Below are 24,798 nucleotides of genomic sequence, written 5' to 3' on the forward strand. Positions count from 1 at the left end.
AAGAAGTTTTGCCACCCCTCTGCTACAGAAAAGATAGGAAAAAAAGCAAAATATGAGGTTACCTGAGCTAAACTGCTATGCTGCTGGGATCTCCTTAACTCTGGAAGCTTCAAAGCTCAAATTAAAAGAATACCACTTACTGGGTATTTGAGAATCTGAAGTATTTATGGTAGGTATAGTTTTAAAATAATACCTATGAGTTTAGCTGGATTTTTTAAAAGGTTTTGAACAAATCCTAGGTTCTCCTAATTCATCTAATTCTGCTTGGGTGAGTAGCTGCGGAGAGGAAGTGATACTTGAGCTGGGTTTTAAGACATAAGATCAGTTTAAGAGGCCATGAGGGGAAAGGGCGCGGGGAGGGAATATGAAAAGAATTTGGTTAATGGGTACAAAAATACAGTTAGATAAAAGGAATTTATTGAATAGTACAGTCAGGTAATTATACTGAACAATTAACTATTCTCTTTTTTCAAAATAGAAGATTTGTAACACAAAGAAAAGATCCCAACACAAAGAAAAGATCAATTTTGAGGTGATGGATATCTCAATTGCCCTGATTTGATTATTACACATTGTATATATGTATCAAAAGGTCACGTGTACACCCAAAATATGCACAACTATTATATAACAACTGAAAAATAAAAATAGGCTGGGCATGGTGGCTCATGCCTGCACTCCCTACACCTTGGGAGGCCAAGACAGGAGAATTGATTGAGGCCAGGAGTTCAAGGGCAGCTTGGGCAACATAGCAAGACCCAGTCTCTAAAAATAAATAAATAAATAAATAATTAGTTGGGTGTGATGGTGCATGCCTGTAGTCCCAGCTACTCAGGAGGCTGAGGCAAGAGGACTGCTTGGGCCCAGGAGTTCAAGGTTACAATGAGCTATGATCGTACCACTGCACTCCAGCCTGAGTGACAGAGCAAGACTCCATCTCTAAACTACTACTAATAATAAAAATTTAAATAAATTTAGGGATGAAGGAAATTCCAGGAAGATGAAGCAAAACCATTTTTGCCCAATAATTAATTAGCAACCACGTGTTATTTATCTGATGCATTTTTCCTTGCAGGGAGTAAAAATGTTGCATAAAACTCTAACCTATAAGTAAGGATTCACCACACATCATTCTCTACCAGAGTATGGGAACTGGCCCAACAGACGGAGCTGAAAAGAATGCTTCCCAATCTCACTCATGAGAAAAATGTAATAATGATGATAATGATTATTATTATAAGAATTATCATTAGCATTATTATAGGAACTATCATTTATTGAACATGTGTCACATGCTAGGCATGATGGTAGGTGCTTATGCATTATCCCATTTAATCTTCACAGCATATAATTAAGTAGATACTATTATTATACTCATTTTACAATTGAGGAGACTATGACTGAGAGAGGTAAATAGGATATGCACCTTTTTAAGGAGCAGCTCAGAGTTTTGGACCCATGTTATTATCATCACATTATTCATTAAACTCTCATGACCCCCAAGGCCAGCCCCAGCCTCACCCCAAGCATGGCCCACCACCAAGCCCACTTACCTCTACAGACACGGCAGCACTGATTCTCAGGAAGAATGTGATCCTTTTCTGAGCAGTTCAAAGGAGGACACATTTCCGTAATTTTTACTAAAACTCCACCCTGGAAGCCAAATATTAGGGAAAGAAAAAGATGTTCACATTTTTAGTCAATTGAACAAACTTATAATGTTCTTTGTTAATAGCCTGCAGTGATAACAACATATAATAATTAATACTCCCAGGGATTCCACTAAAAATGATAATGCCACAAATTAAATTAATGAGACCCCTAGAATATAAGGTAAATGTCCCTTTCTATATCCTAAAAGCCTCAAATTCAACAGTTTTGAAGTATCTTCTCTATGGAGCAGAAGGATTCTAACAGTGATGCACTGATAAAAGTTTAACATTAACTCTTGGGCAGGTGAGGCCTAATTTATAACATTTCTTAATTTCCATGATGTAAATACTCCAGTGATGGCTGATTTTGAGCTACTAACATGGTATCACGCAAAGCAATGTTGGGAAGTTATATATAATTGAGCTTATGTGAGCTCTGGCACGCCCCTGGATAACAGGCATTGTGAATCCATTGATAGAGAGCATATCTTCCTTGCTCTTAATGAGTTCTCAGTTTGGATGGAAGGGAGAATAAAGCCTCATAAACTAGAAACCATAACACATACAGAACAGTAAGTCTAAAAAATATGCTCTAATAAAAGTATTATAATGTGTCATAGAATAATAATTAATTCTGCTCACGTTGGGAGAAATTATGAAGATGCCACATTTGGGGGAACTTGATTAGTGGAATAAAGGAAAAAGGGACTTTCCTGGCAAAGAGAGCAGAAAAGAGCCAAGGCATGCAGGCAGGAAAGAACTGAAAGAGGATCAGTTAGCTGAGCACTAGATTTTCCCTAGATATAAAATCACTTACAATAACGTGTATCATATTCAGAAGGTGAATCTTTATGACTTTACTTCATCCAAGGTCCTTTTGGTTGACATTACTAGCATGTGTATTAAGTTTGATGCCAATTTTTTAAAAATTATTCCATTAATTACTATTTTTTTAAATGGTGAGAGTCCCTTATTTTATCTAAAATATTTACTTTTTCTCTCTCATTTTTAAGGGGATGCTTAAGTCAACCAAGAAGCAAGCTCAAGAGGAGGTGTCTCATTTAAGGCCAAAAGGTAGTTCCCAACATAGGTGGAAGAATAGGATGAAGGTGTACAGTCAAGAAGGATGCAGGAGAGAGTGAGTTTTCCATCTTCAAGAGACTGTCATCCCAGTGGTTCCACATTTCTCTTGTTTGGCAAGAACTCCCACTATATCAGGAATACCCATTCTTAAATTGGAACAGTAACACAATTGTGTATGTCAAATATAAATTTCCAACTGCTCATCTTTTGGAATATTTGCACCATGGCTTCCTCTCCTTTCTCAGAATTTCCAGTCCAGACAGTCCAGTCTCTGGCATTCTTAGTCTTGTCTTTTCTTCTCCTTTTATCTGTATTCCCAATCCTTCCCAAGGTAACTCTTAACTTTCTCCCATCTTAGAATTGTCCCTAAGACCTGAGAATTGATCCTGCTATTCACTCTCTGCCCCACTTTGCAACGGGACTTCATTTTTATTCCTGAATCCAGACCATGATGGGTGGCATCTAGCCTCAAAAATTATCTCCAGTCCTAAGGCAAGTGTCCCTACCCGATGTGCCTTACTTTCTACAACAGGGAAACAAACCAGTTATTACCAATCAATAGAAGTTAGTAATCTTACTATCAGCAATTAAATGTAGAGGAAATCACAATGCTGAATTACTTACCATTACTGCCTCTAAGTCTATCCTTCGATATTTAATATATTTCTTGATGATCTGCTGCCTCCTGGCATAAATAAGACTGACTGACACTGTTGAATCCTTTTGTCAGTTCTATGCGCGCACCTCTAGGTTTATCAATGCTTTGCTGCAACTGATTCACCTCTGTCACTCTCAGAGCACTGCCCTTGGGCACTGGAGCGATTTTGCCCATGCAGAGAGTTACATGCAAGTTCTACAATTCCCACAGGTATGACCCAAAGCCAATGAATGAATAGTATGGGATATTCTTTACCTCAAAGAGATAAAGAATTCTACCCTAGAGATATTCTCTAGGGTAGAATGCATGCTCCAGAGCCCATGGTGGGATCATGGCATGTCTGACCTTTCATCTAAAATTGTACCTCTGCTCAGTTTCCTCCCCTTCTCCATCTGGCATTCCCCATACCCTCACTGGTTTCTCCTGGGGGCACTACCTTAATAAATCACTTGTACTGAAATCCTTAGCTCAGGGTCTCCTTCTGGGAGAACCCAAACTAAGACAATTAAAATAAATTTCACTCTTGCTGTCAAAAATCAAATAGTTAAAAGATTTTTTCTAGGTGGTGAGATTCTGGAGTGATTCCCATTTTCTTCCTTATATTTTTACCTCTATATTCCAAATTGTATAAGTATATATTTTTGTAAAAACAAAATATTAAAAATGTGAAGATTTTTTTAAAATAATCACTCACAAGTCTTCTATTTTTATAAAAAGGGTTTGCTCCACTGATTAAATCAGTCAACAATTCTAATCAACCTTTAACATATTTAATGAGTAAGATCATAATCCCAAATATTTAAACGGAGAAAAACCTTTTTGCATGAATTTGAAAATAATATGAACTGTGATTACAATTGCATAAGTGCCACCAAATCCATTTAGTCCAGCTACATAATTAGGCACAAACCTTTTACAGCTTTATTTTCAAAACTATCTCTGGTAAGAAGTACCTGATAATTAACATTTTAAGTCTTTCTGATTATGGTATGTTATTTTATGATCCCTGGAGTTCTGTGTTGGTGGAAAAAATATAATTCCTCTTTTCTTTCTCATTTAGAGTGGCTTGTCTCCATGTCATTGGTCAAATATATACACTTTCAAGTTCTGTACTAATCATTGTGCACTAACCTGAATTTCTAACAACATATAAAACTTACAACTTCAAGTCAAAAATTGTTGCTAGGATAAAGAAATTTTGCAGAAAAGCAATAATTGGGCAAAATTAATAAGACTGCTAGGAGAGTTTATTCATGGTGATTTAAAAAAAAATTATGTTAATTCCTGGAAACACTTGGTGAAAATATTTGAAACAAGAGTTTGTTTTTTGTCTAATTGATGTTGCTGAAGCTTTAAAATGATCCCAGGAAAATGAAAATGGAGGGATCTCCAGGCATCCTTTTGCCAACTGAAGATCTCCATCTGAATGACAGAATATCAAAAATTATTTTAGCAATTATTTTCTCAATCCTCCCAAGGATAATACTTTCATAATACCATTTTAGATGCCTAAGAGAAAGTTTAATTTATTGCATACAACAGATTCCATAGAGCATTAGGGCTTACATCGTGAGAAAAACTGCCTGGGAGAAATAAGAGGCCCTTTGATCCTATACCCATTATCCTCACTCTCTGCTGACAATATCCATTAAATATGTCCCAAAGCTCTTCCATGGCCTTTTATAAATGCTACCTTTATCAAGGGAATCAATGGGCCATAGCCTGACCAATGTGATATTCTTAGATAAACTGAAAAGTGATCAATCAATCCTTCTCAATCTGCCCCTCTAAAATTCAGAAATGAGAATTATTTCCAAGTCAGTCTAATACTATCAGGAGTGGCAGTAGAGAGGCTAAGAGAGGAGGCTGTGGGGCCAAACCACCCAGGTCCTGATCCCAGCTGGCTCACTCACTACCTATGTGGCCTTGTTCTTCTGTGCCTTGATTTTCACATCTGGGTATTACCTTCCGCACAGAATTATTATGAGGTTTCAATGAGATGAATATGATTTTTTTTTTTTTTGAAATGGAGTCTTGTTCTGTCAACAGGCTTGAGTGCAGCGGCGCGATCTCGGCTCACTGCCCCTCCGCCTCCCGGGTTCAAGCGATTACCCTGCCTCAGCCTCCCAAGTAGCTGGGATTACAGGCATGCGCCATCACACCTGGCTAATTTTGTATTTTAGTAGAGACAGGGTTTCACCATGTTGACCGAGATGGTATCGATCTCCTGACCTTGTGATCCACCCGCCTCGGCCTCCCAACGTGCTGAGCCCCGCTCCGGGCCAAGATAAATGTTTTAAATGCTCTAATTGTGCCTGGAAAATAATAAGTGCTCAAGAAATATTAAAAATTATTGTCAATAACTCTTATATACAAAGTAGTAAATAACTATAGAAAACACAATAAATGGAAAAATAACTTTTTTGTACAGAATAAAATTATTCACATGCACTCACACAGGCACACACACTACTTATGCAAGAGAATAATCAGTCTGCCCCAACTTCTTTCTAAATTATTAACAACAACAAAAAAAAAAACAGTAAAAGATGAACCCAAGTGTATAGAGCAACTGCAATGTGCCAGTAATAGTAGTAAGTGCTATTTAAATAACCGGCCGTTCAAATCCATGCCCATATCTTCTACAGGTCTCAAATGGTGCCTGCCTGGCTCTGCTTTCATAATAGACATTGAATCATAATAGTGACCCTTGCTACAGTCACCCACAGCTTCCATTCAAAATGGAAAAGGATTTGCTAATTGTAAGTGATATGGCTGATTCTGGTACCATCACCACAGTGGGCAAAATTGCCTTTAACCATCCCAGCTTTCCCTGAAGTCGAAGACAAAAGCAAGGATTTTAGAATCCAACCTTTTTCCCTTCCTAGAAGTAAAGCAATGTTCAGAGAGCATGGTATCTGTCTTAAATTCAAAGAGGACATGTATGGTCATATGGAATAACAAAAATAGCTCACATTTATTGAGGATGGTCTTTGTGGTAAGCACTGTACTAAGTTCTCCATGTGTTTTATCTCACTTAATCCACATGACATCCTTGTGTGATAATGTGCCACCTATAGGATATTGACCACCCCACCTGCTCCCCTACTCCCAGCCCTGAGAGCTTCCTTGTCAATCAAGAGATCATTAAATCCCTTGCTATCACACCATCCTTGCCCCTGCCACAGAGTGGAGAGCCTCTACACCCAAATAAGAGCCACCAAATCCATTTGGTCCAGCTGAGAGGTGACAACGTGCTAGGAGCCCTCACTCTCAGCGCCTCCTCAGCCTCGGCATCCACTCTGGCGGGGCTTGAGGAGCTCTTCAGCCCGCCACCGCACCGTGGGATCCCCTCTCCAGGCTGGCTGAGGCCGGAGCCTCCTCCCTCTGCTTGCGGGGAGGTGTGCAGGGAGAGGCGCAGGCGGGAAGGGGCCCAGTGAGAGTTCCCAGGGGGCACCCAGGCAGGCGCGGGCTTGGCTGCCCCGCACACCGAGCAGCCAGCGGGCGCCGCTGGCCCAGGGCAGTGAGGGGCTTAGCACCTGAGCCAGCAGCTGCAGAGGTTGGACCGGGTCCCCCAGCAGTGCCGGCCGGCTGGCGCGGCACTTAAATTGTCCCTGAGCCTTAGCTGCCTCACCACAGGGCAGGGCTCGGGATATGCAGCCGGCTATGTCTGAGCTCCTCCCCCTGTGGTGGGCTCCCCCGCAGCCTGAGTGCCCCCTGCTACGTGGTGCCCGGTCCCATGGACAGCCAGCCCAAGGGCTGAGGATTGCAGGCCTGGCTTGGGACTGGCAGGCAGCTCCACCTGCAGCCCCTGTGCAGGATCCACTGGGTGAAGGCAGCTGGGTTTCTGAACTGGATGGGGACTTGGAGAACTTTTACATCTAGCCAGAGGATTGTGTGTGCACCAATCAGCACTCTGTGTCTAGCTCAGGGTTTGTAAATACACCAATCAGCACTCTGTGTCTAGCTCAGGGTTTATGAATACAGCAATTGGTACTCTGTATCTAGCTAACCTAGTGGAGACTTGGAGGACTAGCACTCTGTGACTCTGTGTCTAGCTCAAGGATTGTAAATGCACCAATCAGCACTCTGTGTCTAGCTCAGGGTTTGTAAATACACCAATCAGTACCCTGTGTCTAGCTCAAGGTTCGTAAATACACCAATTGGTACTCTGTATCTAGCTAACTCTGTTTCTAGTTAACTAGCACTCTGTGACTCTGTGTCTAGCTCAAGGATTGTAAATGCACCAATCAGCACTCTGGCAAAATGGACCAATCAGCTCTCTGTAAAGTGGACCAATCAGCTCTCTGTAAAATGGACCAATCAGCAGGATGTAGGTGGCGTCAGATACGGGAATAAAAGCAGGCTGCCCAGCCAACCAGCTGTAACCGGGCTGGGGTTCCCTTTTACACCGTGGAAGCTTTGTTCTTTTGCTCTTTTCAATAAATCTTACTGTTGCTAACTCTTTGGGTCCACGCTGCCTTTAAGAGCTGTAACACTCACCGTGAAGGTCTGCAGCTTCACTCCTGACAGTGAGACCATGAACCCACCAGAAGGAAGAAGCTCCAGACATATCTGAACGTCTGAAGGAACAAACTCGGGACACACCATCTTTAAGAACTGTAACACCCACCACGAGGATCCGCGGCTTCATTCTTGAGTCAGTGAGAAGCCAGTGAGACCAAGAACCCACCAATTCCAGACACACAGCTACATAATTAGGCACTGATGCAGAGAGACCACCACACGTGCGTACCCACCAGACCATCCGGACTTGTGGAATCTCTGGCATTCCCAGCAGCAGCCAAGAGGGCAAGAATGGAAATCAAAATAGGGAGGTTCAAGGAAGCTAACCTTTAGGGTACAGTCTGGCCAATGAGAGACAGAATATAGGGAAAGTCCTGCCTAGTCCTCCATAAAGAACAAAATTCAAGCTCTTCTTTGATTAGTATCTCCCTGAGTGCTTCTGCAAGTCTCTAAATGCCTCATTCTTTTCAATCTTTAAAATGCATTCCTGTCTGTTTTCCCAGAGGTGTGATGAAAAGAAAATGAAACAATGTAAGTAAGAGCACTTGCAAGGATGGTCTTTTCTGAGACACAGTGATTTCTGTCAGCTTGTCAGGAGATGCCTCACAAAGCCAGTTGTGCTTTGTTGTGGGGTTCTGGCTTTTCTGCTATGCACCATCTTGTACTTGCTCTCCTGCCTTTCCTTCCATACTTCCTTCTGTCTGTGCCTCACTCTTGCATTCCTAGGACTATACCCTTCCCCCTCCTCTATCCACCCCCATGACCACCAAAGAATAAATAAAGCATCAACACAAATACCTAGGCCTCAGGCTCTATTTTCTAGAAACCAGGATCAGATAGGTAAGAAGTGTTACTATTCTGACCAGTGTATCCCAGCTCATGTTAGGCAGAAAAGGGATGGGTTTGACAGTTCAACACAAGGCACTAGGCAAAATATTCCACATTCCTCCAGGGCTAGTGATTATGCCTGTAATTATCTTCCATTATGTTGCAGTGGGAGTGGTGAGGTGAGAAAAAATACCGTGCAGGAGGAAGTAATAATCTAAAGTGATATTCTCCAACCCAGCTCTTACTAGAACCCAATGGGGGAAAAGAACACAAGGAACTCTGAACTTCATTAACAATTAGGTAAAATTTCAGGATTTAAACCCAGGTCCACCTGACTGAAGATTTTGACCTTTCAACCACAATGCTACATTGTAAGAGTAATTAGACTCACCCTCTTACCCTCCAGAGAGAAGAAGTAAAGCCACTGGATAGAAGTTACAGGGGGGATAGATTTTCACCCAACTAAAGGAATTCTCTGATTCCTAATGTTTTTCAGCCATGGAAATCCACTAACCTATTAGGTTAGTAACTTCCCATTATGATACGCTGGAGGTGGGTTTTGTTTTGTTTTGTTTTACTTTTTTTTGAGATTGACGTCTCACTCTGTCGCCCAGGCTGGAGTGCAGTGGCACAATCTCAGCTCACTGCAACCTCCGCCTCCTGGGTTCAAGCAATTCTCCTGCCTCCGCCTCCGGAGTAGCTGGGATTACAGGCATGCACCACCACGCCCAGCTAATTTTTATATTTTTGGTAGAGATGGAGTTTCACCATGTTGCCCAGACTGGTCTTGAATTCCTGACCTCAGGTGATCCGTCTGCCTCAGCCTCCCAAAATGCTGGGATTACAGGCATGAGCCACCAGGCCTGGCTGCAGGTGGGTATTTTTAAGTAGAAAATTATATAACAAAGTCTTATTATGATAGCTGGTCTCCAAAGATGCCTGTCTACCTAATGAATCATGCCTCCTGGTATTCTTGCCCTTGTATTGTCTGCCTCTACAATAAATCTGGCCTGGGCCTATATAGCCTTTAGAATGTAGAAGAAATGATGTTCCAGTTTTGGAGACCAGGTTATAAGAAATATTGGTGCTTTCACCTTGGTCTTTGGAAAGCTTATTCTGGGAGAACCTGACCAGCATGTGAGAAATCCCTGAGACCACCATGGTATAAAGAAGCCCAAGGGGCCAGGTGCAGTGGCTTACGCCTGTAATCCCACCACTGTGGGAGGCCAAGGCAGGTGGATCACGAGGTTAGGAGTTCAAGACCAGCCTGGCCAACATGGTGAAACCCCATCTCTACTAAAAATACAAAAATTCGTTGGGCATGATGACGTGGCTGTAATTCCAGGTTCTCAGGAGGCTAAGGCAGGAGAATTGCTTGAACCCAGGAGGCAGAGGTTGCAGTGAGCCGAGACTGTGCTACTGCACTCCAGCGTGGGAGACAGAGCGAGACCCAGTATCAGAAAAGAAAAAGAAAAAAAAAAAAAAAAGCCAAAGGTAGACATGTCTAGGGGCTGCAGAGAACAAGGAACACTCATACACACACACACACACACAGAGAGAGAGAGAGAGAGAGAGCGCACCTGAGAGAAATCTCTTTCTATTCATCTTTGCTGAGGTGCTAGACACAAAAATAAAATAGCCATCTTTGAGAGCCAGCCATGTCAAGCCTTCATAGGATTCCAGCTCCAGCAGCCATCGGATTGCAATTGCATGTGAGAACCCAAGTGAGAATCATTAAGCTGAGCCCATTCAACCCATGCAACCATGAGAAATAATCATAAAATATAAGTTTTAGCCACTAAGTTTTAGAGTTTGTGTAGATAGCCAAAATACAATCAAACTCAACACGTCTAAACCTGGTCTCATTTGCTCTTCATTCCCTCCTCACCCACAAAACATGTTCCTCCTCCTGAATGTCCCTCTTCCTGCATCAGTGTCTCGTCATCACCTAATGCAGAGAGCATTTATCACGTTTTGGCTTCTTCTGATCCAGTCTCCCTTCCCATGAGTACACAGTGTTCTTGGGGAATGTTTTCTCCATTGCATGCAGTCTTAATGGGGTGGTAATTCCAGGTAACCAGCTCCTTACACAGAGGATAAAGGAGTTGAATTCTTCCCCATCCTGAACAATCAGAGCTTGGACATATGATCCAAACTTCGCTAATCATATGTCCTCTCTCTGAACTTTAAATCTTGTATAAGTGACTCCAGGACAGTAGAAATGATTGAAAGTCACTCATCACAGCAGCAATGTGCTTGCCAGGATCCCCGCTAGTAGGCCATTGCTATGGTTTCTGCTTCCTAATTTCTGGGACTCTGGTTTCTATCAAGTATCAAGCCTGGTCTGGACTTTTGAGGATTCTGCGAGTCCCCCAGTATCATTTCAATAACATTGTCATTTTAACCTACGTTAGCCACGGGAGGTTTTGGCTACTTGGGAAAACAGAAACTGGTATTCCCTGCAACTCTACCAGGAACCTGAACATCATCTGGGTTTCTCTTCCCCATCATATTAGCCTTCCCCAAACCCAATCACTCGAGTCCTTTCAATTCCATTTTTCAAACAGCTCTCGAATCTCCTTTCCTGTACATCTTCACTATCACTGCCTTCAATCATAACCTTAGGTGATTTCTTACAATTATTCAAATTAATCTGGTGCTCCTCCAATCACTCCTCCCATTGCAATCACAGTGACCTTTGGAAATGCATGGCTGCTCGTAACACACACACACACACACACACACACACACACACACACACACACACAGAGAGAGAGAGAGAGAGAGAGAGAGCGCAAGCTTCAATGAACTCTCATCTCCATTAAGATCAAGTCCAAACTAGTTTCATTCTCACCTGTTCTGTCTCTCTGTCCAGGTTCATCTCTCATCACTCTCCCACATGTCCTCTAGAACTTCACCCAAGTCAAATTATTTGCCGGTCCCTAAGTAAAACCTGCTGTCTTTATTGCTTTAGGCATTTGTAAGTGCAATTCCTTTTGTTTGGAATGTGCCTTCTCCCTCATCTACCTAGGAAGCAATTATTAGTTAAGTCATCACTCACCCAAATACTTGCATGGCTGGCTCCCACACCTTACCCAGGGCTTTGTTCCAAACTTACATTTCCGAGAGGTCTTCTTAGTCCACCCATCCCCACCTCAGACCTCTCTATTCCTTCAGCCTACTTCATACTTTTATAGAATTTGGCTTTATATTATATGTTTAATTCTTACTATCTCCCTCACTACTCTGCAAGTTCTATAAATACAGTGACTATGTTTTGTTCACTGTTGTATATCCAGACACTATAATGCTGTCATATAGCATTTGCTTAATGCATATTTGTTGAATGATTATTGAATGAGATCTATGATTTTATACACCTTATTTCAAGTAATACATAGGACGGGCAGGCAGGAGAAAGAGGCATTTTTAACAGTATATCAGCCCTCTGGGAGTAGAATTAGTATTATCACAACTAGCATCGCAGACTGATTCCCCTAACACCAACTCAAAACCTTTTCCCGGGGCCACCCACCAGCCTCCCTAACTAATAGTAGCTGTTAGTTCTTTCTCCTCTCACATCCTTGCCTTAATAGCTTCTTCCAAGGCTACCTGACCCACAGCTGACCACAAGCTAACCACATAAATGACAGTGGCTGGATCCTCCCCATCCTGTACTCCAGCCCACCGCAGAGAGTTCCACCCCTCAGGGACCTATCCAGGCCAATATGCCCCACTCAAGAACCTTATCTAAAGCCCACACATCTATCTATTCGTTTTCCAGAAGTGATAGGGACCATAAAATTAACACTTACTCGGCATTCCCGACAGCTCTTGGTTAAAATCCGCTGGCCTTCTGCAAGAACTTTTCCTCCATAGATACATTTTGCTGTAATAAAACATAAAAATGGGTCAGACAGTCCTGCTGTGCCACAAAATGACCTCAGAGGTACCTTCCAACTCCAACAGATTCCACAGAAACCTAGATTCTCTGCTTCTGAGCAATACAAATCTCTTTGTCTAAAGTGAAAGACATGGGAATTGTGTGGAGGATAACCCTTAAATCTCCCAGGCAGGCCTCATCATGATTGTGTTTGCCCAGCCTTTACAGCCAGGATATACAATTATTTCAATGTTACAGTTGCCAAAGGAACTAGAGAATGAATTGATGTAGTAAGAAGCTAAAACAAGAAAGAACTGGTGGCAATCACTGTGGAGTACAATTAGCAGTGGCTTTGATTCAGACACTCCAGCTAAAACAAACAACTGGGTGAAAGGGGACTCACATATACTCCATTCCTCAGAACCTCAGCCACAATGGAGAAGGACACCGTTTCTTCTTCCTTGTGATCATGGGCGTGGGCGTGAGAAATACACATGAGACAAGTGAGAAATACCAGGAAAGCCTGTAAAGTGCTAGATCAATGCACTAGAGAGAATGCCTTTGGAAAGGTGAGTTTAAAAGGCTGCCAGGAAGGGCAGGGGGGTGAACTTGCAGAAAATTTCAAAGAGAAATATAAATGGAGCCCCTACCACTCAATTTAGATTGCACTGAAACTCATTTCTTGACTTAACTGGCTGACTCACTTTTAAGCAAGTACAGCTTATGTCAATTTGATATGATCCTAATATAACACCACCAAATTCTCCATCCACTTCAACAGGAAAAAAGCAGCAAATATCTGGTCACTCCCTCTCCTGCCCTGATGAGGACCCTTCTAGCCCCAGCTCTAGGAGGAACAGAAGCAATGATATGCACTCTAAGAGATCTCTCCCACTAATTCAGTGTTGGTCTTATAGAACCACCTCACCTTTCAGAACCCCTATATCTGTATCTGTTAAAAATGGGCTGATTAAATCTGGTGGTTTCCTAGTTATAAAATCCTCTGGTTTTCATGGGATGTTCATTCTTCATTCAAATAATATTTTAGTGTTACTAAAGGGCAGGCAACATGCTAACTGGTGATATAATGTTTCAAGAACCAAAGCTGTTTTCTCATGGAGCTTACAATCAGGGAAACGGACAGTAATTACATAATCACATCAGTGAATGTATAATTACTAAGTGAGGCAAGTGCTATGTTTGCAGATAAAGAACCTAGACCCCTTTTGATGTTGAGGGGCAAGATATGAAAGGCAAAGAGGGTGACCAGGTGAGAAATAGGGCTTTCATTCCTCCTTTCCAATAAAATAAAATAGTAGTCATCTAGTCCATTTTAGCCACAGGAAGAAGTCCAGGGACATGCTTTGCTTAACATCATACCCTGTAGTCGATGCTGTGGCATGTGGAGATCTACTTCCATGAGCAAAGGATACATTCTTACAACTGCTGTGACAGCTGGCAACTAACAGCTCTCCCCTGAATGGAGATCTAAGACTTGTATAGGGCTGTAGAGAGCCACCTTGCCCAAGGTGAAGAACATGGTACACAGTCCTGGCCCCCTTTCTCCAAACTGAGGACAACTCTGACGGGCCATTCCAGCTCCAAAGCTCCCTGTAGGAATGAGTTCAGTATGTGTTGTCACCACTGCAGCTCAACTTCTCCTTCTGCCCAATTCTTCTTCCTTCACCACCTTACTCCTATCCCAGAATTGATTCTCAGAGCACTTCCTAATAAGGTACATGTAAATCTCTATTTCAGAGCCTGCTTCCCCTCAGAACCTGACCTGTAGCCACCTCACTCCCCACCCAAATATGTTCCACTCCTGCATTCTCCTCTCAGTGAATGGCAATGGCACAGGTATCCATCCCAGCTCCCACACCCCAGTGCCTGGCATCCTTCTAATCTCTCTGTCTTATACAACTCCATGTCTAATCAGTGTCCAAATCCTATCAATGTTCCCTTCTTAAGTTTCTCAAGTCAACCTCCTCCTCTCCATTCCCCACCCTCTGCCCGCAGACACTGTCTTTGTTCAGGCTGTCATCGTCCCTCTTCTTCAGTACTACCACAACCTCCTAGCTCTCCCATGTCCTAGTCTCTCCTAGCTCTCCCATGTTCTAGTCTCAATCTTCACCAGTCCTTCCCCCTATAACAGTCAGACATACATTTTTTTAAGTGCAAACATGAGGCCCTGCTTAAAATCAGGGTCCCTAAAGCTCTCAGAATAAAGTCCAAAATCCTTAGTTCAACAAACAAGGCCATTCATGAGGCTTCTTATCTCCCAAAGTTCACAGCCCACCATTTCCTGTGATTTCACTCACCCTCCCAAACACTCACACCTCCACATACGTTCTAGACACGCTTTCTCTCTCACTTCCAGGCCTTACATATACTGTTCTCTTTCTCAGAAACACCAGCAGAGCACCCCACCCACCTTCCACTGGCAACCTCCCCCTCTATACACCCATAAGCTTCCGGGCTTCCGCTTAGGGCTGACTTCCCTCAGAACTTGTTCTTACCCTTAAACACTGGTTAATCGTCCTCACTTCTTTATTCTATTGTACTTTGGACCTAATCCCAACAGAATATATATCACATGACATCCTAATTTCCCATTTAATTGTACACCCCACCATGTCCCTGCTGCTAATTGCAGCCTCCATGAGGGTAGGGACAATGCCTATAATTTTATCTCCAGCTCCAAGCCCCATGCCTCAGGACTTATTGTGAGTAATAATAAATCATTTTCAAATTAATGAGCCTCTAGTAGGTAGCAAAAAACAAATTTCTTGATCCACAGATAAGAGTTATTTCTGGCATTCAATACAACTTCAAACATTAAAAGTAGATACCAAAAAAATGGAGAATTAATATAATTGTCTGGATAGGTCCTTCACTAAACAAAATCTATCCCTGATCATCTTTTATACCTCAATTTTGTAGATAAATCGGCTGACCATGACTTGTGGATCCTAATGAGAGCTGGATTTCCCAGTGTACCTGTATGGGGAGACCACACCTCCAAGGTCTGGAATTCCTGTCTAATAAACTCCCACACTCCCAAATGTGGCTGCTGCCAACTTGGCAAGGCAGCATGTTCCAGAGTGACAGTTCTGCTAAGTGCACTGTTGTCAAATCTGCCATCTGCTTCTTGGCCCAAGCTGGGAAGCAAAGAAATAGACATTTGTTCTTCCTTTGCCCCTTGCCACTCCCACAATGGTATTAACACATTTGCTCCCCTGCCTTAAGGCACTTGTCCAAATCCTCTCTTCCCCTTTGAGAGGCTCATCTCAGAACTCCTAATCGGTAGATAAAAATGCCTCATTGTTTACTTTCACACCACACATGGAGACACATCCACCCCTCAAATCCACCAGTCTCTTATAAAAATTAAATGTCCACTGAACTTTATGTCCTCACATAGCAGGGTGCTTTGGTGCTGGCGAATGAGATCAACATGTTACTGCATGCCTCAACCATCTGCAGTTTGGCACTGGTGAATAATGTATGTATCTATGAAATTATCTTAGGACGACTTTCAGGATCACCACTAGAGGTCACAAGAATTTCTCCTGCTCTCTCATACTCATCCTCACTTCTCTGACAACAGCCCTCCTTCCCTGCCATTGCATTCCTATGCCTAACATCAGTCCTCATTATCCAACCTCTTGATCTATATCCAAAAGGCATTTTTTTATGTCTGAGGAAATTCAAGCATAAGGTGAGTCAGGCTCTGGTGCGTTTGGCTGGGGCATTTGGGACTCCATTCCAACAGCTTTCAGTGTAATTAGAAATGTAAATGAATACCTAAAGCTCTTCATATCACACTGGTGACATGCAAACTAGAATATTTTGCAGTGCCCAAACACAAAATTGAAACCTAGCACCAACACACATTTCTCCATTATGTCAGAAACAAATGTACTAAGGATATAAAGAGTTATGCAGTGTATCTTTTTGCACCCACAGACACCTGGCCCTTCAATTTTGACCTTGATTTGTCTGGTGCAATAATTGAAGACTTTTGCCATTCAGGTGCACACTGAATAACCAATTGACAGGTACAGCTTGACGTCCCTGTCAGATGTGGATGTAAGGTTTCCCTATCTTTATTTAGGTATTTGTACCCTGCACACACTTCAGCCATCCGTTGGTACTCAGCAGCCTAGAATGTCAAAATCAGCACAGTGTTTTACACTTCAAAGGAGAGTGGCAGATCAGAGAGGCTGAACACCCAAGCATCCTTCCTCCCTTAGTGAGCTGATTCACAGCCTTGGCTTCAGATACCACCTCTATGAGCAAGACACCCACATCAAACTAGTTGTCCTCAGGCATCTCTAACTCAAACATGTCAAACGGAATGTACTGCTCCCCAAACTGCTTCCTCCACCTGTCTTATTTCTGTTAATCACACCATGAGTCTCCCACATGCTCTTGTTCAAAACCTGGCAATTTCTCCCTTGCAGATGCTCTGTCCCTGATCCATTTGTCTCATGCAAAACAGTACCTGTGGAGTATCTCTAATGTGCCAGCTCCTTTGGTTGTCACCCACACCCTTCCCTTCCCTTCCTTTGCATCTTCCCAGGCTGTGCCTGCCTGCCAGCCTCAACACCTCCACCTGGAATACGCCCAAGTTCCATACCCCCCACCACCTCCAGCTCTCTTGATGCAGTAGCCTTTCTAAAAGCACATCTTTGATTATGCCACAACTCTGCATTAAAACCTTGATTGGAGTACCAAAACCAACATTGGTTTATTTCCATGATTTTGTGTGTGCAATTCCCTCTGGCAGTTATGTTCTTATCTACTTTGTACGCCTGGAAAACTCTTCATTTGTCAATACCCTGCTCAGCTGTTGCCTATGATGTTTTCTTAACACACACATACATATGTACGTTTCAGATGGAGTTAATTACTCCCTTCTCTGTGTGCCTTCTATGTCTTCCATAGTGTTAATGTGAAATAATGCTCTTTATTGTAACAGAGATCTCTCTGGAGAACAATGGGTAGAGCCAACAGGTCAAGAGCATTCCACTGGGTTCTGAAGCCAGACTGCCAGGGCTTTATTTTGGCTCCCCGAAAACTGAGAGACCTTGGACAAGTCACTTCTCCTCTCTGGGTTTCACCTCCTCATGTGTAAAATGGGGATAATAGTGGAGCCTACCACTTAGAGTTGTTGGAAGAATTAAATGAATTAATATATATAAAAGGTTAAATACAGTGCCTGTCAGAGTAAATGATCCATATGTGTCACCTGTTGCCCCCAGAACTGACAATAGTGGCAGAAGGACCTCAGTAAGAATTACTGAATGTCTTCACCATCTTCATCATCCATCCGCCACTCAGGTTTGCAGCTCTATTTCAAACTCTTACCTACAAAAATCCTGTGTTATCATCAAATACACTATTCCCCTTTCCCTCTTCCACTCTTATTCCTTCACACATACTGTTTTGCATGGAAGAAATATTTTTTTCTCCATCTTCCTCACTCCTTCTATCTCTGGTAGATCTCAAATCTGTCTACCAAAATAATACAGATTTCAGGATGTTGCTGCCTGGAGATTGTGATTATGCAGGTCTAGGTGGAGCCCTGGAAACCTCCAAGTGTAAGAAGTTCACCAGAGAATTTTAACATGCAACTAGGTATATTAAACATGCCCTGAATAGAGCAGACACCTAACAAATGTTTGAGGAATGAAACTCCCTATTTTCTGTACCGCCCATGGATGCTTAGATAAAGTTCTTTCCTATTTCTAAACAGATGCCCTCATCTGTAAGTGCTGTAGCTCCCAAGGCCAAAAGAAGTCCGTGAACACTCAGTGAGTGAGCAGACAACACAATCTGCTTTTACATATTGGCTCATTTTGCCTTTGTCATGTCCCTGCCTTTACCTGGTGTCCCTAGAAGCTTGGGCATTTTTCTTTAAATTCACATAAAAGAAATTTACTTCAGGCAGCTCCACAAAAAAATGAAAAAAATCAAAATAAGCAACCAAACCAAGGAAAAACATGGTACTCAGGAAACAGTAGTTTCAATTATATCCCTCACAACATTAAATGTGAATGGATTAAAGGATCCAATTCAAACAAAACAATCCAGACTGTCAGACTGGATTAAAAAAAAAGATTTGACTATGAGTTATTCATACAAGATACACTTTATTTTTTGTCATTTTAAAAAATATTTTATTATTATGTTTTAACTGACAAAAGGTATGCATATTTACGGTCTACAGCATGATGTTTTGAAATACATAGGCACTGTGGTATGGCTAACAACTAACATATGCATTACTTCACATACTTATCTTTAGAAGGGACAACCGAAGTAAATATTCTCTATCATGTTTCTGATATGAAGACGTTGAAAATGTCTAGAAATTCCACTGATTAGTGTTAGAACTCTGCTCTAGCAATCCTCATTCTCTTCTCCACCCCACTGCTTAACCCATCAAAGTCAACTTCTAGAAGGTTCAAAATATTTAACTTGGCTCCATGTCCTCCAGGAAGCATCCCAGGCCTTTCCCCGGTATCCTCCACCTCCCTCCCAGGCCATTCCTGTGTACTCCAACAGTGCTCCGTACACATGCCTAATGTTAGTGCACTTATAGTTCCAGACACTATAAACCATGTCTCTGCCTTGAAAGTGAGCTCCTCTAAAGCAGGGAAGGATCCCTCATCATTATTCCAGGCACCAGTACTCAGTAACCACTTAATGCATATTTCTATTAAAAACTAGTAAGAAACGAAAGCCCTCCAGCCCAGAGATTCTCAACCTTTTAATTACCAGAGGTGCCTTGTATCATTTCTTTTTAAGTTTTTCTAGAATAGTGTTTTAATAATGTATTTGTATTCCCACTTTATTAAACTCTGAACACATCAAACTACCAATCAGAGCTATGAGAAAATTAGTGCTACGTAACTAAATTGCTATGAATTCCATGCAAAGGAAAAAAAATAGAAACACTGATGTTTCAGTTAGTGCATGTATCAACATTTTAATAAAATTGAGTTATTTTCTGAAATAATTTTTAAAACCTAAAACTATCAAACAAATCAGCATAAAGAAAAATGACTGTCCCACACACATCTAGTGAGAGGGCAATTTAACTCTATGTATCCAGGGTCTTGAAAATGTTCATCTTTGGCCCAGTAATTCTAGCCTGAAGAATATATCTTCAGGAAATGTAAAATACAAAAATATACAAAAATGTGTTTTCTATACAAAACATGTTACTTAAGAGTACTTTATAATAGTGAAAAGTGGGAAACAATCTAGATATCAATGATTTGGGACTGGTTAAAAAAAAGTTATGCAACAGTCAAACAATGGGAAACAATGAAGCTCATGAAAATGACATTTATGAAGAAGTTTTTAAAACATAATAATATATTTAAGTGACAATGACAAGTTAACAGACCAGAATACAAAATTGCCCGCACAGTACAACCTCAACTGTACACAAAATATAATTTGTTTTTTTAAAAAAAGGACACAGCCACTAAAATTTCAAGAGTGTTTCTAAGTGGAGGTATTATGGGTGAATAAGTCCATCTTCATCTTTATCATTCTCTGTGTTCTGAAAATGTTAAGCCAAAAGCACAGTGCTTTTATAATTTTTTTAAAATATCAAAACGTTAAGACACAAACCCGCTGAAGGACTCATTACTTCCATGTCCAAACAACAACTTTGAAGAGATGGTATTCAGAGATCTGTGCAGGAACTCTAAATGATAGACTAAAACATCTCACATTTTTTAATACATCCCTAATAGCTTTTCTTTTTTGTTTTTTTTGTTTGTTTTTTGCTTTTTTTGTTTTTTTGTTTTTGAGACAGAGTCTCACTCTGTTGCCCAGGCTGGAGTGCAGTGGCACGATCTCAGCTCAGTGCAACCTCTGCCTCGCCTCCTGGGTTCGAGCAATTCTCCTGCCTCAGCCTCCAGAATAGGTGGAATTACAGGTGCCCACCACCACACCCAGCTAATTTTTGTATTTTTAGTAGAGGATTTTGCCATGTTGGCCAGGCTGGTCTCAAACTCCTGACCTCAAGTGATCCGACCGCCTCGGCCTCCCAAAGTGCTGGGATTAGAAGCATGAACCACCGTGCTTGGCCCCTAATAGTTTTTCAACTTCTTCTGCTGAAGAATATCAAGAATGAAAACAAATAATCTGTACCTACCAACAACTCTCTCCATCATGGGATCAAACTATATAATTCAGTATCCAGACACCTGAGCTGCCTATATTGCCAGACATGACTTCCAAAAGTTCTTAGAACAGAAATAAGAAAGTTCTTCTCCTTAGAGCAACTCCAAGTACATCCCCCAGAGCAATGGGTGCAGTGTGCCAACCATAAAAAAAAGGAAGATTACAAAGTTCCTTTTTGAAAAGTTCAACAATTATTTGGGCTGCTGCAACCCACTTTCACTGCTATTCCCACTTTCAGTGTCATAATAGGTGACATGCTGTTCCTGGCAGAATGATAGACCACTGTGCTTTGAAGGCTACTGACATTGGTGTGTTTCTTTTGGTAAATAAATGACCTTGAAAATTATCCATAGCATACATTTCTGACCAGAACTCTCCTTTTCTGTAGAGGACCATATGGATTGATAAAAAGGCTATGGGCTTTGTAGTCAACAGAACTAGTTTTCTGTCTCACCTCTGCCACTCACCAGCCTCATGATCTTGGTAAGTTAACATCCCTAAGCCTCAGCTTCCTGTAAAATAGGGATAATAATAATACCCACCTCAACAGTTGCTGTGTGAATTCACTAAGCTAGTAGATTTAAAGCATCCAACACAGTATATGGCACATACCACATGTTCTAAATGATAGCTTCCATATTTTAACTGAATTTCATCCCGAAGTTCCTAACAAAGGCCCCTTAAGAAGAGGAGAATCTAGCCAAAACCTCAGAAAGCCAAAATACAGAATTTGGCCTTTAACTTGATCACTTAGAATGAGGGGACTAAAGCCTATGGAGCTTTGGAGTTGTTAATTCACAGATCAGCCTCACCCACTTGTTGGACAAGTGACTTAATCCCTGTGAACACACGTTCCTTCCACAGAGAATGAAAGAAGAACAGTAATTACAGTCGATGTTAGGATTTTTTTTTAAAAAGCCCATGTTAAGTGTCTGCCACGTTGCAAGTGATTAAAATACTGTGGCTTTTCTTACCATATATTTAATGTTACATCAACTGCCAATGTTTCATTTCATCAATGTCAATGAGTTGAGTCCAGAAAAACACGGAAAATAAATAAATCTCAAAACACAGACAGCCAGTCTGGCCCTCAGTCAGTACTTACGTCGGCAGACCTTACAGCACTGGCCAGCAATGTGCACCGGGAGGGAGTCTGGGGAGCAATTGAGAGGGGGACAGGACATCCTTCGGCATTCCACTGCACCACTCTGAGGAAGGAAGCACATGGAACATAATCTCAGAAGTATCCTTTGATAGCTCCTGTTGTGGAGATCATTCAGATCTCATCCTAGAAAACTCATCGGGGAAACAGAAGCAGTATTAGAATTCCCAGTCCACTCCAGGACCACAAATAAAGTGTTTTCTCCAGCCCGAATGACCCGTACCACCTCAATTACGTTTCTGAAATACATCACTGGTTTCATTCTACCTGCCCATGTATGCTAACTAGATTATGCAGAAAACAAAAAGTCTATTTTTATAAGAACATAAATAACACATTTGCAGACCCTGTCAATCATTTCTGAGGCTCTAACAATCTGTTTTGTATTTTCCTAGACAAACAATGGCATTCTTTGGATATTTATCAAGTAATTTCAACTGGACAGGGATTACATACTAATTTTTGGAGGGGGCTGTTATAATTCACTGAAACAGATGAAGGGATATACAAATAATGGATATCCTGACAGTGATAGTGAGTCAGGGAGGAAACGTCTTACAATTATTTGAAACAGGTGATGGATACACTTTGTAAAAGACAACAAAAACATGTAGAGAATAATTAAACTCCCCTTTTAAAGTTATTCTGGTTGTGAATAAGGATAACCATTAGGTTGTTTGAAAATCAAAGGAGTCCCTTCTTTCTACTATATCCCAACCTTCAAACTCCAACCACTGCATATTAAATCAAACTAGAGTGTGTTGGCAAGGGAAAGCAGATTTTAATTTCCAAGTATTCATGTAAGACATGACACTTTTCCAGCATTGTTTCACAATTGCTCATATGGCTAGTGGGTGCTAAGTAAAAACCTAACAATTCTTAGAGTTAACATTATTTATTAAAGAACCAGGTTACACTCTAATTATCAAACTTGTCCCCTTACAATTGTTTTTACTGTATTTATTTACAAAGAGGCTTACTTTGCAAGTGCAGTTCCTGCAATGGTCACCATCTACCCAAGAGTCTTGGTCTCGATAGAGCAGTCCACTCACTTGACAAGTCTTCTCACAATGACAGTTTTCCAATTGACTAAGTCTTGTCTCTGCATAATTTAGCTGCAAGCAAGAGTTACTGAATGTAATTTCTGTAATTCAATTGCATCATCCTAACAAAGCTAATAGCAACAAGAAAAAAAACCCTTCTGAGAAGAAAGTGCTCAGAGCAGTTCACTGATTCTTAGCATTATCTGGTTTTTGTTTTATTTATTTTTTTACACAAGGTGGAATCACTCTAAATTGAAGACATATTGGCTATCATGGTCTAATGAATACCAAATGAGACATTAAACTGTATCTCAGGAACCTCATGGGTGTTCATAAATGTGTGTGCTTTCCATTCAAGCCCACACAAAAACACTCATAATGAATGTGTTCTCAAGGACTCATTATGATGTTTACAGGCGATCTAATCAGGAACTCCAAGGCTCTTACATTTATCTCCCACTATCCTCTCTATGTTCTTCACACACTAATTAGAATGTCATGGTTTACAAACTAGGAAGTCACTGCCTTCTGTCTGATGAAAAATTCTGGAGAACTGAGGCCAGAAAAAAAAGAAAAGTTGTAAGAGGATCCCCCAAACAGAATGCCCCAGGAATTCACTTTTGTGTTTAGAAGAAGGTCAGGAAAAGTAACCAAACCCCCAGGTAAGATCAGAATTTTGTAAAATAACCTTTTTTATTTTTCTAGGCCACCCAGTCATTGCCAATAATCACAGAGTCTTAGACTCTCCCGCTGGAAAGGGATTATAAATCTTGAATATCCTCACAAGAAACCTCAAGTGATTATCTAGCCTTTGCACATCTCCAGTGGAGGAACATGTATTATCTTCCAAGGAAAGCCACTTTTTTCAGTTAGCTCTCAATGTTTGAAACATTTTTCATGGTTTTGGCTGTGAAATTTTTTTTTTTTCCTGCCATGCCTAGGTTTTCATTGTAACCTATCCTGAGCAAACCTAATCTTCATGCATTTGAGGTTATCCTGTCGTCTTGACCACACTTGGCACGACCAGGTTCCCTTAACAGCCCCTCGTGATATGATTCCAAGCCTCTCTTCTGATCACTTTTCATACAGCCTACTCCAGTTTACCTTCAAAAATATGGTGCAAAAAAACCCTAAATACAGCACTTTGATATGATCTGTCTACCGTCACATCCATATGAAAGAGTAACTCAGTCTAGTAGTGATATTACTCTCCCTTTCCCTTTCCTTACATAGAGACCACCATGACTGAAAAACAAGTATCATTTCCTAGAAAATTATCTGAGTTTCTTTTTCCCTTCTCAATCATGTTTATCCTTTCATGTCTTAAGTACTTTCCCCATACAGAAGATCAATTCAACATTTGATCTAACTAAGATTGTTTTAAGCCACTATTTTAAATATAATAGATAAATCTAGGGAAAGACTTCCACCATCTTTCTACATTAACTATGGTTCCATTTCATACACATTCCTCCGACTTACTCATACCAGAACTACTCTCTGGAAATGGAATCCACATGTAATTCTAACCTTTGTTTTTGTCATTTATTTCATCCTCTTCCTCCAAGCTTTTGGAATTTCTCAAGAAAACTTGCCCCTTGTCTGCCTTTTATGGGTGGTAGCAAAGGGCAGAAGAAACAACAAGTAGGATCTTAGACCAACCACCATGCACCATGAGCAGCCCCTAAAGACCTAAGAGTTGACGCTGCCTGAAATGTTAGCTTCTTATCACTCCTTCTAATATGCATGATCTTCTA

The 24,798-nt window shown here is 41.2% G+C and overlaps 1 protein-coding gene across 2 annotated transcripts in view; it reads right to left on the bottom strand.

The window, feature by feature from the left end:
• NELL1 (neural EGFL like 1) overlaps positions 1 to 24,798 on the bottom strand; it is a 949,455-nt gene that overhangs the window by 660,585 nt on the left and 264,072 nt on the right. For both annotated transcript variants that reach the window (XM_005578390.4, XM_005578389.4), the window contains exons 8-11: positions 22,979 to 23,113; positions 21,942 to 22,044; positions 12,564 to 12,637; positions 1,554 to 1,653 (exon numbers count right to left, since the gene is read on the bottom strand). In XM_005578390.4, the coding sequence (XP_005578447.3) occupies positions 1,554 to 1,653; positions 12,564 to 12,637; positions 21,942 to 22,044; positions 22,979 to 23,113 (412 nt within the window). The remainder of the gene's footprint in view (positions 1 to 1,553; positions 1,654 to 12,563; positions 12,638 to 21,941; positions 22,045 to 22,978; positions 23,114 to 24,798) is intronic.

The sequence above is a fragment of the Macaca fascicularis genome, chromosome 14 (genome assembly GCF_037993035.2).
Source record: "Macaca fascicularis isolate 582-1 chromosome 14, T2T-MFA8v1.1".
NCBI classification, from domain to species: Eukaryota; Metazoa; Chordata; class Mammalia; order Primates; family Cercopithecidae; genus Macaca; species Macaca fascicularis.